The sequence below is a fragment of the Diachasma alloeum genome, unplaced genomic scaffold, assembly GCF_001412515.2.
Source record: "Diachasma alloeum isolate Michigan unplaced genomic scaffold, Dall2.0 Dall_scaffold_00439, whole genome shotgun sequence".
NCBI classification, from domain to species: domain Eukaryota; kingdom Metazoa; phylum Arthropoda; class Insecta; order Hymenoptera; family Braconidae; genus Diachasma; species Diachasma alloeum.
In genome coordinates, this window is record NW_021680578.1 from 47,124 (window position 1) to 62,081 (window position 14,958).

The following is a 14,958-nucleotide window of genomic DNA, read 5'->3' on the forward strand; positions in this document are numbered from 1 at the left end:
CGAATAATGCGACGTTCAGTATCACACAGTTCTTCAATGGACAACGGAAGACCCCGCAGAGTTGGTTTCGTCCAACGCAACATACAAGCGATGACTCTCAATAATCGTTCAAATTCCGAAAAATGTAAATAAATGGGTTCTGTCGAAGTTTCTGTTAGCAAACAAAAGGTTTCCTTTAAGCCAGGTAATTTAGTAATTGATGGTTCAATCGATTTAGGCCAGTAAGAATGTTCTAAAACTAACCATCTGGGACCGGACTTCCAGAGGGAGTTTTTTACGAACTCAGATGGAAGCTGTCCTCGCGATAACGCATCAGCCGGATTGTCTGCGGATCTAACGTGTTTCCAAATAACCTGATCTTTTAATGTTTGGATATCTGCCACTCTATTGGCTTCAAACGGTCTTAAGAGATGAGGAGCTTTCGCTATCCAGTGAAGAACGATGGTGGAGTCGGACCAAAAATAAATTTTATCGATGGGAAACTCTAATTGTGGATTAACTTCTAGATATAACTTCTTGAGAATAGTCGCGGCGCATAGCTCTAATCGGGGTATGGTAAGCCCGTTCAAGGGAGCGACTCGAGATTTACTGCTGACTAAAGTGATCGAGACCTCACCCTGCGCGTTGTAGGATTTAAGATAGATGCAAGCTCCATAGCCGTGAATGGAGGCGTCACAAAATCCATGAATTTCGCACCGTGTAGGATTAGCGAATGATATTTGACGCGAGAATGACACGGATTCTAACTGCGGTAATTGAAGTGCCAATGATGTCCATTTAGAATGAATGTCTTGCGGGAGGGATTCATCCCAAGTTACCTTGGCCCTCCAGCATTCTTGAATTAAAACCTTGGCGAAAAGTGTTACCGGCCCTAATAACCCGAGTGGATCAAATATTTTTGAAATTTCGGAAAGAACTTTACGTTTAGTAGCAGTAGTCTCGGGATCAATTGATTTCTGAGTGTATTTTAAGAGATCACTCTGAGAATCCCAAATAATTCCCAAAGTTTTCTGAATTGGATCGGTTTTAATTATGCAATCTAAGTCGAAAAATTGTTTATCAATGGTATCTAACGCTGTTTGGTGATTGGAGGCCCATTTACGAATAATGAAACCACCCCGAGCCAGTAAGGCTATCACTTCATCGCGAATCGCTAAGAGCTCTTCTACGGAATCCGCTCCTGAAATAAAATCATCCACGTAAAAATCGCGAAGCACGAGTTTACTCGCGCGCGGAAAATCATGTGCTTCATCCTTAGCCAGTTGTTGGAGAGTGCGAACTGCCAAGAACGGAGCAGCAGCAGTCCCAAAAGTGACGGTGTTGAGTTGAAAGGTACGTAATTGTCCCTGATGATTCCATAAAATTTTCTGAAATTGTCGATCATCGGGATGGACCAAAATCTGACGGTACATTTTTTCAATGTCCGCGGTAATGACATAGCGGTGAATACGAAATCGAAGAACCTGTTCGAGGATCGTGTTTTGAATGGTTGGGCCCACTAATAGAGTGTCGTTGAGGGAAATACCGGTGGAAGTTTTCGCTGAAGCGTCAAACACTACACGAAGTTTAGTGGTTTCGCTAGATTCTTTTATGACGGCGTGATGGGGAAGATAATATCCCCCCTCAAGATCGCTGCAAAGGGACATATGGCCTAAAGAAATATATTCTTCCATGACCTTTCCGTATTCGAGTTGTAACGAGGGATTGTTGGATAGCCGTCGTTCTAATGAAGAAAAGCGCCTGATAGCCTGGTTACGAGATTCGCCTAAATTGAATTTCGAATCCCTGAATGGAAGACGAACGACATACCGACCAGATGCATCACGCCGCGTATGGGTAACATAGTGTTGTTCGCATGAAACTTCATCACGCGATCGGACCGGTTCGTGATCGAAGTCTTCGATTTGCCAAAAACGCTCTATGAGTTTATCTAATTTAACGACGTTGCACGGAGCTCTTGTTGACGGGGTTAACATTCCTGATCCCCCTGCTACTATCCAGCCTAATCGAGTTTTCTGCAAGATAATACTAGAGTTTCGCTGGACGAGTTTGATTTGACCGATAGCTAAAACTGATAGCATGATGTTGGAAGCAAGGAGGAGATCGATAGATCTCGGTAAGTGAAATTGAGGATCAGCAAGTGTAAGATTTTTAGGGATAAGAAATTGGTTTCGAGGGAATACTTCATTTGGCACGGAGTCTGCTATTTTTGGAACGATTAAACAATTTAATTCTCGCTCGAACTCGCCGCGCGCTAATCGGAGAGTTAGAGGCACGTATCGCGTCGAGACAGAGACCAATCCGTCGACTGCTCCAATGTTTACGGAACAATCGTTAACAGATAACTTAAGTGAATTGGCGAGTTGTTCGGTTATCAAATTCACCGTGGAGCCAGAATCTAAAAGCGCTCGCGCCGGCCTTGAGTTCCCGTGACCATCTAAAATCTTAACGATTGCTGTGGTCATTAATTGAGAATCTGATGGGAAAACTCCGCTAGTCATTGACTGACGTGTCAGTCACAATGGAGGATTAATCGACTTTGAGGGTGCATTATCAACGGCTTTGACTTGAGAGCCCTTCTCATTGTGCAATAAGGTGTGATGATTAAGATTGCATTTCTTGCAACGTTGTTCACTCGTGCACGGAAATTTGTGAACCCATAAACAGTTTTTGCACGCCTTGATACTCTTGATAAAATTCCAACGCTCTTGAATTCCGAGTTGATTAAAGTTCGGGCATTTAAACAAACGATGAGTTTCCTTACATTTGGGACAACCTACCGGAGTTGCCCAAGATCGTGACGAATCAGGGGTTGTTGTTGTGGCAAATGTGGTGGAAGTGACTTTGAACTTCTTATTTGCAGCGTGAGAAGGACTCTCCCCTCGTTTCTTCTTTAGATTAGGATTGGTATTAGGTGTTACCGTGTCTTGCGCTTGTTGTTTAAAAATAGCTAACCGAATGAATTTAATAAGATTATCCAATTTGGGAAGCTCGTCCATCTCGAGCTTATCCTGCCATTTATTTCGGACCGATGGAGGAAGGCAACGCTCGATGATGCGGACAACAAAGTCTTCCCCGGACTTGGCCCCGAGACCCTCTAAAATGTGCAGATGTTGGAGAGCTGTGTCTAAAAGACCGGACAACTCATCGACGGACGCTTTGTTAAGTTTGGGAAGATCAAGGATGGCATTAAGATGTTCTACGGCCACAATTCGTTTGTGATCATAGAAATCCAAAAGATCCTTCCACGCCTTTGCGTAATCTTTGCCGCTAGTCTCGTATTGACTGATTTTAGCCGCTGCTTGATCGGTGAGAGAATTGAATAGGTGACTACATTTCACTGTATCACTGATGTCGGTTCGAGAATGAACCAGAGATATGAATTTATTTTTATAAATGGACCAATTCTCACGTTTCCCTTCAAATGTCGGCAATTTGATTTCTGGGAGTTTTGGTAAGTCTTGTCTTTCTGTAATTGTAATGTTATTGGGGTTCATTGTTGAGTTCATTAAAGGCTCGACCTGCTGTAACTTTGTAACCGCGCTTCCTACTTCATAATATTGGGATTCAGCCTCCAAGAAAACGTTGATTTGAGGATCATCGGGTTGAATGCATAGTAATTCGTCATTGTGCTTTTGAGAAGTTTCGTAAATTGTGGCCAAATTGGTAAATCGCAACTTTGCATTGATGGAATCAACTGTTGTACTCTCAAGATATTGCTTAACTTTAAGAACTTGATTGGAAAAAAACCTGATTCTTTGTTGGAGATAATTAATTCGCGTTTTTTCTTCCATCGATAGCGCCATTGTGAGTTAGATTGAGGGTTCTGTTAGAGAGGGTAGTGAGGGTTCATAAACAAAGGGGGGGAAAAATAGAAAAACAAAAAAAGAACAACTTATCTCTGGTCAGTTCGCTGTTTCGCACTGAAGCTTCCTGTTGTGGGAGTGACGGTTGATGCGAGGCAGGTGTTGAGAGACACTGTTTGGTAGTTCGTAATGTTCGAACTTAATTAATATTTAAGAACTTAATGTTTAAGAGATTTTAATCGACACTTGCAGTTCTTGTTTGAGGCTATTAATATTAAAACCTCACAGGAGGCACCGTGAATTGTTGATAATGACTATCATACCTTCGGTGGTATGATAGTCTGAATTAATGCTGAAAAATAATTTGTTGATTTTTTTTTGTTTCCTTTTATTGTTAACGGTTAGGAGAAGTTAATGAAAGAATGCCAAGAATTTGGGAAAAAGCCATGCGGCATAAAAAACCCAAGTTTATTTAATACACTGAAAAAAAATGAAGTACGTTGCACTGCAAATGTCGATTGAACTAAATTGTTTGTGTGTTGGTTCACTTTCACTGCCTTATGCTACTTGAATTATTCTACTTAATGAATAATCAAACTTAATGCTAAATTACACTGATAGGACAATGGTTTCAAGATCGTTTGTTGGTTATGAACAGGCGTGGCATGGAAGCCACGCGGTGACAAGGAAGGCGTCCCTCCACAAGTCGGTGAGATTCGGTTTCCCTGATAGTATTCGGGGTGAATTTAATGTGTTTTTCAAACAACAATTATTTAGATTAGTTAATGATTGAGATTTTGTTTTGTTAGATTAAGATTCGTTATGTTGTAATTGGTTTATGGTAAATTTCTTTGGTTGCGTATATAAGAACTTTCTAGAAGCACCCGTTCACTTAATGAAAACTGAACGAATAGTGAAGATGCCGAGAGACTCGCTCGCTCATGCGCACGACTGGAGAGCATAGTCGATAGGTGCTGCCCTCTCAGTCGCCACATGAACACGAGCCCTCAGTTCGTAGTCGTGACGACGGAACAATACGGATGTAATTGTGTTGGCGGGGTATTAGGATCTTCCTTTTCTTCATCCTCCTTTTTACCCGTGGAAAATAAGTAACGTCTCAATACGTCCTGATACAATTTCCACTTTTCAGCTGCATTTTTACCCGTCGAAGATTGCAATGTTTAAGCCATTTCAGTATCTAATCGTGACGCTACATCTCCAGGTGTTTGCACTGTCTGCGGATCCGTCAATCGTGGTTTTTGTACATACCCTGCACCTTGTTGGTAAATTCTATTGAAATTGTCTTGAGGTACAAGTACCATTTTTCGTGGATGTTCCATATTAAAATAGTTTCGACCCCANGTATTTAAGCGGACGCTGAGAAATTTTTTTATCTTGACGCTCATGAGATTCATTTATATTTTCTATTGCTTCATACGCATTTGCAAGTATTACTGACGTTGGTGTCATTTTAATTATGTTATGATATGACTTGTTATACGCATCCACAAATTATTGCAAAACATCAATGTATCGATAAAATTTTGTGTGTGTAAATATCGCCACATTCGTTCCGTCAATATTCTGCTGAAACGCTCCACTATAGCAGCTTTAATATCAGGATGTCTCACAACACGGTATGCTATATTTTCTTTTTTAAATAATTTTTATACCGTGTTGGCGAGGAGCTCATTTCCACGATCTGTTTGTAATAGCCGTGGTTTACGTCCTTACGCGAATACATGTTTGAATGCTTCACGAACAGCGACCCCTGTCTTATCGGCCATTGGTTCCACCCGTGCAAATTCGCTTACAACCTCAATAACTGATAATAAGTACGTTGTACCGTCGTTATATGATTTGAGTTTTTGCAAATCAATCAAATCTGCCTCCTACACATCATCTATCGTATCCACATTATGATGCAGTCGTGGAAAACGTCTTCTTATAGGCTTATGAAGAGTATAAGCATTCTGCGCATTACGCCACTGAACAATATCTCGGCGAGGTATTTTTTTCTCATGCTTCTGTATAATTCTGGTGGCCCCCGAATGACCAGCAGGATCCTCGGGTTTGTAATAAGTATCCTCTAACTTAACCTGCTCCATGCTTTTATTGTTGAATTATTAGATGAGTCATTATTACCTCCGAACGCTATTCTTTTACCCCTTTGTGGTGTCTTAGGCGTGAAATAGTTATTTGGGGAGTGTAATTGTTCATCCTGTGTAGGCGTATATGTGGCCGCTGGTGAGCGTATTGTCCAGAAACTTTTCTTACCAACAAACTCTTTAGGTGTATTGATATCCTGTAAGAAAGCAGCAAATAATTCTCTTCCTGTTGCTTTTATCGTCTGGCGATGCCTCAACGAGTCATTCACCAAGTCAACAATATTCGACGCAGCTATACGGACTCCGTCCAATTGGACAATACCTGACGCATCCCACCTCAAACGCCTTTGCCCCGCAGATTCTTGAATATGCTTAAGTAATGCGCTAGCTTGTTTTCGATACTTTTTTGGTACGGCTGATATGATAGAGTCATTATCATACGTGAATTGTTGGTAATAACTATCATACCTTCGGTGGTATGATAGTCTGAATTAATGCTGAAAAATAATTTGTTGATTTTTTTTTGTTTCCTTTTATTGTTAACGGTTAGGAGAAGTTAATGAAAGAATGCCAAGAATTTGGGAAAAAGCCATGCGGCATAAAAAACCCAAGTTTATTTAATACACTGAAAAAAAATGAAGTACGTTCCACTGCAAATGTCGATTGAACTAAATTGTTTGTGTGTTGGTTCACTTTCACTGCCTTATGCTACTTGAATTATTCTACTTAATGAATAATCAAACTTAATGCTAAATTACACTGATAGGACAATGGTTTCAAGATCGTTTGTTGGTTATGAACAGGCGTGGCATGGAAGCCACGCGGTGACAAGGAAGGCGTCCCTCCACAAGTCGGTGAGATTCGGTTTCCCTGATAGTATTCGGGGTGAATTTAATGTGTTTTTCAAACAACAATTATTTAGATTAGTTAATGATTGAGATTTTGTTTTGTTAGATTAAGATTCGTTATGTTGTAATTGGTTTATGGTAAATTTCTTTGGTTGCGTATATAAGAACTTTCTAGAAGCACACGTTCACTTAATGAAAACTGAACGAATAGTGAAGATGCCGAGAGACTCGCTCGCTCATGCGCACGACTGGAGAGCATAGTCGATAGGTGCTGCCCTCTCAGTCGCCACATGAACACGAGCCCTCAGTTCGTAGTCGTGACGACGGAACATGCTCTCGGGGAAAGCTGCGAAATAGTTAATCAACTGATTACTGTTACGCAAGTTAAAGATACAATCGCAGATTTTTATAATGCTAAAGACATTCAAGTCACAGGTAAAAGACAAAGTCGGGTAATGTTGCGCTTATAACTGCCGCTGGCAGTCTTGACTAAAGCTACTCGAGCAACACCGTCACTTCCGGGAAACAGTTCGTTTATGACGCCCAAAGGCCATCGAGCACAAGTGTTCACATCATCCATCAGAAGGACTACTGATCCGATTTGAAGTTCAGCATTCGACGTATGCCACTTTTGACGAAGTTGAAGTTCATGGAGGTATTCTTTATGCCATTTACTCCAAAAGTCCTGTCTTGCTTTGGTGATGAAGTTGTAAGTTGATAATCTATTGTCTGGAACTGAGAGAAGATCCCTTTCGGGCAGAAAATGGAATGGGCGGCCTATCAATAAATGCGCTGGTGTTATGGCTGAAGGATCATTGGGGTCGGCTGAAAGAGTACAAAGAGGACGCGAATTCAAAATTGCTTCAATCTCGACTAACAATGTATTTAGTTGCTCATATGTAAGCTTGTGATCTTTTAAAACACGCTTCAAGTGATGCTTGAAACTCTTCACAGCCGCTTCCCAAATCCCCCCGAAATGTGCTGAAAGAGGTGGATTAAAATGCCATGCAATGCGTTTCGTTAAAGCGTAATTCGCGATATCTTCCTTGAAATTATTCGAAGAAACGAGATCGTAAAGGTCGCTAAGTTCGCGATTTGCTCCGACAAAATTAGTCCCGTTGTCTGAGTAAACGTGTTCCGGAACTCCTCTTCTACTGATAAACCTTCGAAAGGCTGCCAAGAAACCTTCGGTCGAGAGGTCAATAGCGAGCTCTATATGAACCGCCTTAGAGGCCATGCAAACGAAAACACAACCGTACGCCTTTAAAAATGATCGGTTTCGATCTTTCTTCTCTTTGATCAAAACTGGACCGAAAAAATCGAGTCCGGTATGTGAGAAAGCCGGTGCTTCATTGACTCTAGAACGCGGTAAGTCTGCCATTTGAGCGTGAATGGGCTTTGGTCTCTGTCGGATACATTCGACACACCGATGAACGATCCTTCGTACTTGATCTCTCCCATTCAGTATCCAGAATTTAGTTCTAATTGCATTAAGAGTGCTTTGAATTCCCGCATGGAGGTTAGTCTGGTGATATCGACGAATGATCATGTCTGTAACAAGATGTTTGCTAGGCAAAAGAATAGGGTGTTTTTGAGCATACGAAAGATCGGATCGCTGCAGTCGACCCCCCACACGAATGATTCCCTCCTCATCAATAAACGGATGTAATTGGTCAAAAGAAGTTCCTCTTAAATGAGATTGAAATGGACGATCACCCGATTGGTCCGTTTTTCCTTTTCGAAGTTCGGAGGCAAATCGCTCCCGTTGGATTATCCGAATAATGCGACGTTCAGTATCACACAGTTCTTCAATGGACAGCGGAAGACCCCGCAGAGTTGGTTTCGTCCAACGCAACATACAAGCGATGACTCTCAATAATCGTTCAAATTCCGAAAAATGTAAATAAATGGGTTCTGTCGAAGTTTCTGTTAGCAAACAAAAGGTTTCCTTTAAGCCAGGTAATTTAGTAATTGATGGTTCAATCGATTTAGGCCAGTAAGAATGTTCTAAAACTAACCATCTGGGACCGGACTTCCAGAGGGAGTTTTTTACGAACTCAGATGGAAGCTGTCCTCGCGATAACGCATCAGCCGGATTGTCTGCGGATCTAACGTGTTTCCAAATAACCTGATCTTTTAATGTTTGGATATCTGCCACTCTATTGGTTTCAAACGGTCTTAAGAGATGAGGAGCTTTCGCTATCCAGTGAAGAACGATGGTGGAGTCGGACCAAAAATAAATTTTATCGATGGGAAACTCTAATTGTGGATTAACTTCTAGATATAACTTCTTGAGAATAGTCGCGGCGCATAGCTCCAATCGGGGTATGGTAAGCCCGTTCAAGGGAGCGACTCGAGATTTACTGCTGACTAAAGTGATCGAGACCTCACCCTGCGCGTTGTAGGATTTAAGATAGATGCAAGCTCCATAGCCGTGAATGGAGGCGTCACAAAATCCATGAATTTCGCACCGTGTAGGATTAGCGAATGATATTTGACGCGAGAATGACACGGATTCTAACTGCGGTAATTGAAGTGCCAATGATGTCCATTTAGAATGAATGTCTTGCGGGAGGGATTCATCCCAAGTTACCTTGGCCCTCCAGCATTCTTGAATTAAAACCTTGGCGAAAAGTGTTACCGGCCCTAATAACCCGAGTGGATCAAATATTTTTGAAATTTCGGAAAGAACTTTACGTTTAGTAGCAGTAGTCTCGGGATCAATTGATTTCTGAGTGTATTTTAAGAGATCACTCTGAGAATCCCAAATAATTCCCAAAGTTTTCTGAATTGGATCGGTTTTAATTATGCAATCTAAGTCGAAAAATTGTTTATCAATGGTATCTAACGCTGTTTGGTGATTGGAGGCCCATTTACGAATAATGAAACCACCCCGAGCCAGTAAGGCTATCACTTCATCGCGAATCGCTAAGAGCTCTTCTACGGAATCCGCTCCTGAAATAAAATCATCCACGTAAAAATCGCGAAGCACGAGTTTACTCGCGCGCGGAAAATCATGTGCTTCATCCTTAGCCAGTTGTTGGAGAGTGCGAACTGCCAAGAACGGAGCAGCAGCAGTCCCAAAAGTGACGGTGTTGAGTTGAAAGGTACGTAATTGTCCCTGATGATTCCATAAAATTTTCTGAAATTGTCGATCATCGGGATGGACCAAAATCTGACGGTACATTTTTTCAATGTCCGCGGTAATGACATAGCGGTGAATACGAAATCGAAGAACCTGTTCGAGGATCGTGTTTTGAATGGTTGGGCCCACTAATAGAGTGTCGTTGAGGGAAATACCGGTGGAAGTTTTCGCTGAAGCGTCAAACACTACACAAAGTTTAGTGGTTTCGCTAGATTCTTTTATGACGGCGTGATGGGGAAGATAATATCCCCCCTCAAGATCGCTGCAAAGGGACATATGGCCTAAAGAAATATATTCTTCCATGACCTTTCCGTATTCGAGTTGTAACGAGGGATTGTTGGATAGCCGTCGTTCTAATGAAGAAAAGCGCCTGATAGCCTGGTTACGAGATTCGCCTAAATTGAATTTCGAATCCCTGAATGGAAGACGAACGACATACCGACCAGATGCATCACGCCGCGTATGGGTAACATAGTGTTGTTCGCATGAAACTTCATCACGCGATCGGACCGGTTCGTGATCGAAGTCTTCGATTTGCCAAAAACGCTCTATGAGTTTATCTAATTTAACGACGTTGCACGGAGCTCTTGTTGACGGGGTTAACATTCCTGATCCCCCTGCTACTATCCAGCCTAATCGAGTTTTCTGCAAGATAATACTAGAGTTTCGCTGGACGAGTTTGATTTGACCGATAGCTAAAACTGATAGCATGATGTTGGAAGCAAGGAGGAGATCGATAGGTCTCGGTAAGTGAAATTGAGGATCAGCAAGTGTAAGATTTTTAGGGATAAGAAATTGGTTTCGAGGGAATACTTCATTTGGCACGGAGTCTGCTATTTTTGGAACGATTAAACAATTTAATTCTCGCTCGAACTCGCCGCGCGCTGATCGGAGAGTTAGAGGCACGTATCGCGTCGAGACAGAGACCAATCCGTCGACTGCTCCAATGTTTACCGAACAATCGTTAACAGATAACTTAAGTGAATTGGCGAGTTGTTCGGTTATCAAATTCACCGTGGAGCCAGAATCTAAAAGCGCTCGCGCCGGCCTTGAGTTCCCGTGACCATCTAAAATCTTAACGATTGCTGTGGTCATTAACTGAGAATCTGATGAGAAAACCCCGCTAGTCATTGACTGACGTGTCAGTCACAATGGAGGATTAATCGACTTTGAGGGTGCATTATCAACGGCCTTGACTTGAGAGCCCTTCTCATTGTGCAATAAGGTGTGATGATTAAGATTGCATTTCTTGCAACGTTGTTCACTCATGCACGGAAATTTGTGAACCCATAAACAGTTTTTGCACGCCTTGATACTCTTGATAAAATTCCAACGCTCTTGAATTCCGAGTTGATTAAAGTTCGGGCATTTAAACAAACGATGAGTTTCCTTACATTTGGGACAACCTACCGGAGTTGCCCAAGATCGTGACGAATCAGGGGTTGTTGTTGTGGCAAATGTGGTGGAAGTGACTTTGAACTTCTTATTTGCAGCGTGAGAAGGACTCTCCCCTCGTTTCTTCTTTAGATTAGGATTGGTATTAGGTGTTACCGTGTCTTGCGCTTGTTGTTTAAAAATAGCTAACCGAATGAATTTAATAAGATTATCCAATTTGGGAAGCTCGTCCATCTCGAGCTTATCCTGCCATTTATTTCGGACCGATGGAGGAAGGCAACGCTCGATGATGCGGACAACAAAGTCTTCCCCGGACTTGGCCCCGAGACCCTCTAAAATGTGCAGATGTTGGAGAGCTGTGTCTAAAAGACCGGACAACTCATCGACGGACGCTTTGTTAAGTTTGGGAAGATCAAGGATGGCATTAAGATGTTCTACGGCCACAATTCGTTTGTGATCATAGAAATCCAAAAGATCCTTCCACGCCTTTGCGTAATCTTTGCCGCTAGTCTCGTATTGACTGATTTTAGCCGCTGCTTGATCGGTGAGAGAATTGAATAGGTGACTACATTTCACTGTATCACTGATGTCGGTTCGAGAATGAACCAGAGATATGAATTTATTTTTATAAATGGACCAATTCTCACGTTTCCCTTCAAATGTCGGCAATTTGATTTCTGGGAGTTTTGGTAAGTCTTGTCTTTCTGTAATTGTAATGTTATTGGGGTTCATTGTTGAGTTCATTAAAGGCTCGACCTGCTGTAACTTTGTAACCGCGCTTCCTACTTCATAATATTGGGATTCAGCCTCCAAGAAAACGTTGATTTGAGGATCATCGGGTTGAATGCATAGTAATTCGTCATTGTGCTTTTGAGAAGTTTCGTAAATTGTGGCCAAATTGGTAAATCGCAACTTTGCATTGATGGAATCAACTGTTGTACTCTCAAGATATTGCTTAACTTTAAGAACTTGATTGGAAAAAAACCTGATTCTTTGTTGGAGATAATTAATTCGCGTTTTTTCTTCCATCGATAGCGCCATTGTGAGTTAGATTGAGGGTTCTGTTAGAGAGGGTAGTGAGGGTTCATAAACAAAGGGGGGGAAAAATAGAAAAACAAAAAAAGAACAACTTATCTCTGGTCAGTTCGCTGTTTCGCACTGAAGCTTCCTGTTGTGGGAGTGACGGTTGATGCGAGGCAGGTGTTGAGAGACACTGTTTGGTAGTTCGTAATGTTCGAACTTAATTAATATTTAAGAACTTAATGTTTAAGAGATTTTAATCGACACTTGCAGTTCTTGTTTGAGGCTATTAATATTAAAACCTCACAGGAGGCACCATGAATTGTTGATAATGACTATCATACCTTCGGTGGTATGATAGTCTGAATTAATGCTGAAAAATAAATTGTTGATTTTTTTTTGTTTCCTTTTATTGTTAACGGTTAGGAGAAGTTAATGAAAGAATGCCAAGAATTTGGGAAAAAGCCATGCGGCATAAAAAACCCAAGTTTATTTAATACACTGAAAAAAAATGAAGTACGTTCCACTGCAAATGTCGATTGAACTAAATTGTTTGTGTGTTGGTTCACTTTCACTGCCTTATGCTACTTGAATTATTCTACTTAATGAATAATCAAACTTAATGCTAAATTACACTGATAGGACAATGGTTTCAAGATCGTTTGTTGGTTATGAACAGGCGTGGCATGGAAGCCACGCGGTGACAAGGAAGGCGTCCCTCCACAAGTCGGTGAGATTCGGTTTCCCTGATAGTATTCGGGGTGAATTTAATGTGTTTTTCAAACAACAATTATTTAGATTAGTTAATGATTGAGATTTTGTTTTGTTAGATTAAGATTCGTTATGTTGTAATTGGTTTATGGTAAATTTCTTTGGTTGCGTATATAAGAACTTTCTAGAAGCACACGTTCACTTAATGAAAACTGAACGAATAGTGAAGATGCCGAGAGACTCGCTCGCTCATGCGCACGACTGGAGAGCATAGTCGATAGGTGCTGCCCTCTCAGTCGCCACATGAACACGAGCCCTCAGTTCGTAGTCGTGACGACGGAACAATACGGATGTAATTGTGTTGGCGGGGTATTAGGATCTTCCTTTTCTTCATCCTCCTTTTTACCCGTGGAAAATAAGTAACGTCTCAATACGTCCTGATACAATTTCCACTTTTCAGCTGCATTTTTACCCGTCGAAGATTGCAATGTTTAAGCCATTTCAGTATCTAATCGTGACGCTACATCTCCAGGTGTTTGCACTGTCTGCGGATCCGTCAATCGTGGTTTTTGTACATACCCTGCACCTTGTTGGTAAATTCTATTGAAATTGTCTTGAGGTACAAGTACCATTTTTCGTGGATGTTCCATATTAAAATAGTTTCGACCCCAGTGCGCTAATGACAGGACCGAGAATCAATGGTAAAAAACTACCTCCTTTTTGGTTCACATTAATTTTCTTCTTTTGTTTTAAACTTTTATCTAATTTTCCCAATTGACGAAGAAAAGATTTATGTTTAGACAATTTTTTCTTCTTCGNTCGGCGAGGTATTTTTTTCTCATGCTTCTGTATAATTCTGGTGGCCCCCGAATGACCAGCAGGATCCTCGGGTTTGTAATAAGTATCCTCTAACTTAACCTGCTCCATGCTTTTATTGTTGAATTATTAGATGAGTCATTATTACCTCCGAACGCTATTCTTTTACCCCTTTGTGGTGTCTTAGGCGTGAAATAGTTATTTGGGGAGTGTAATTGTTCATCCTGTGTAGGCGTATATGTGGCCGCTGGTGAGCGTATTGTCCAGAAACTTTTCTTACCAACAAACTCTTTAGGTGTATTGATATCCTGTAAGAAAGCAGCAAATAATTCTCTTCCTGTTGCTTTTATCGTCTGGCGATGCCTCAACGAGTCATTCACCAAGTCAACAATATTCGACGCAGCTATACGGACTCCGTCCAATTGGACAATACCTGACGCATCCCACCTCAAACGCCTTTGCCCCGCAGATTCTTGAATATGCTTAAGTAATGCGCTAGCTTGTTTTCGATACTTTTTTGGTACGGCTGATATGATAGAGTCATTATCATACGTGAATTGTTGGTAATAACTATCATACCTTCGGTGGTATGATAGTCTGAATTAATGCTGAAAAATAATTTGTTGATTTTTTTTTGTTTCCTTTTATTGTTAACGGTTAGGAGAAGTTAATGAAAGAATGCCAAGAATTTGGGAAAAAGCCATGCGGCATAAAAAACCCAAGTTTATTTAATACACTGAAAAAAAATGAAGTACGTTCCACTGCAAATGTCGATTGAACTAAATTGTTTGTGTGTTGGTTCACTTTCACTGCCTTATGCTACTTGAATTATTCTACTTAATGAATAATCAAACTTAATGCTAAATTACACTGATAGGACAATGGTTTCAAGATCGTTTGTTGGTTATGAACAGGCGTGGCATGGAAGCCACGCGGTGACAAGGAAGGCGTCCCTCCACAAGTCGGTGAGATTCGGTTTCCCTGATAGTATTCGGGGTGAATTTAATGTGTTTTTCAAACAACAATTATTTAGATTAGTTAATGATTGAGATTTTGTTTTGTTAGATTAAGATTCGTTATGTTGTAATTGGTTTATGGTAAATTTCTTT

The 14,958-nt window shown here is 41.1% G+C and overlaps 2 protein-coding genes across 2 annotated transcripts; both read right to left on the reverse strand.

Moving 5' to 3' along the window:
- Positions 1-2,516: 2,516 nt before the first annotated feature.
- LOC107042290 lies at positions 2,517-3,806 on the reverse strand. Its single transcript, XM_015263288.1, has one exon. It carries the CDS (start codon positions 3,804-3,806, stop codon positions 2,517-2,519), a length of 1,290 nt encoding a protein of 429 aa, XP_015118774.1.
- A 7,247-nt stretch (positions 3,807-11,053) lies between these two features.
- LOC107042291 lies at positions 11,054-12,343 on the reverse strand. The gene has a single exon (XM_015263289.1). The coding sequence runs from the start codon at positions 12,341-12,343 to the stop codon at positions 11,054-11,056; it is 1,290 nt and encodes a 429-aa protein (XP_015118775.1).
- Positions 12,344-14,958: the final 2,615 nt, after the last annotated feature.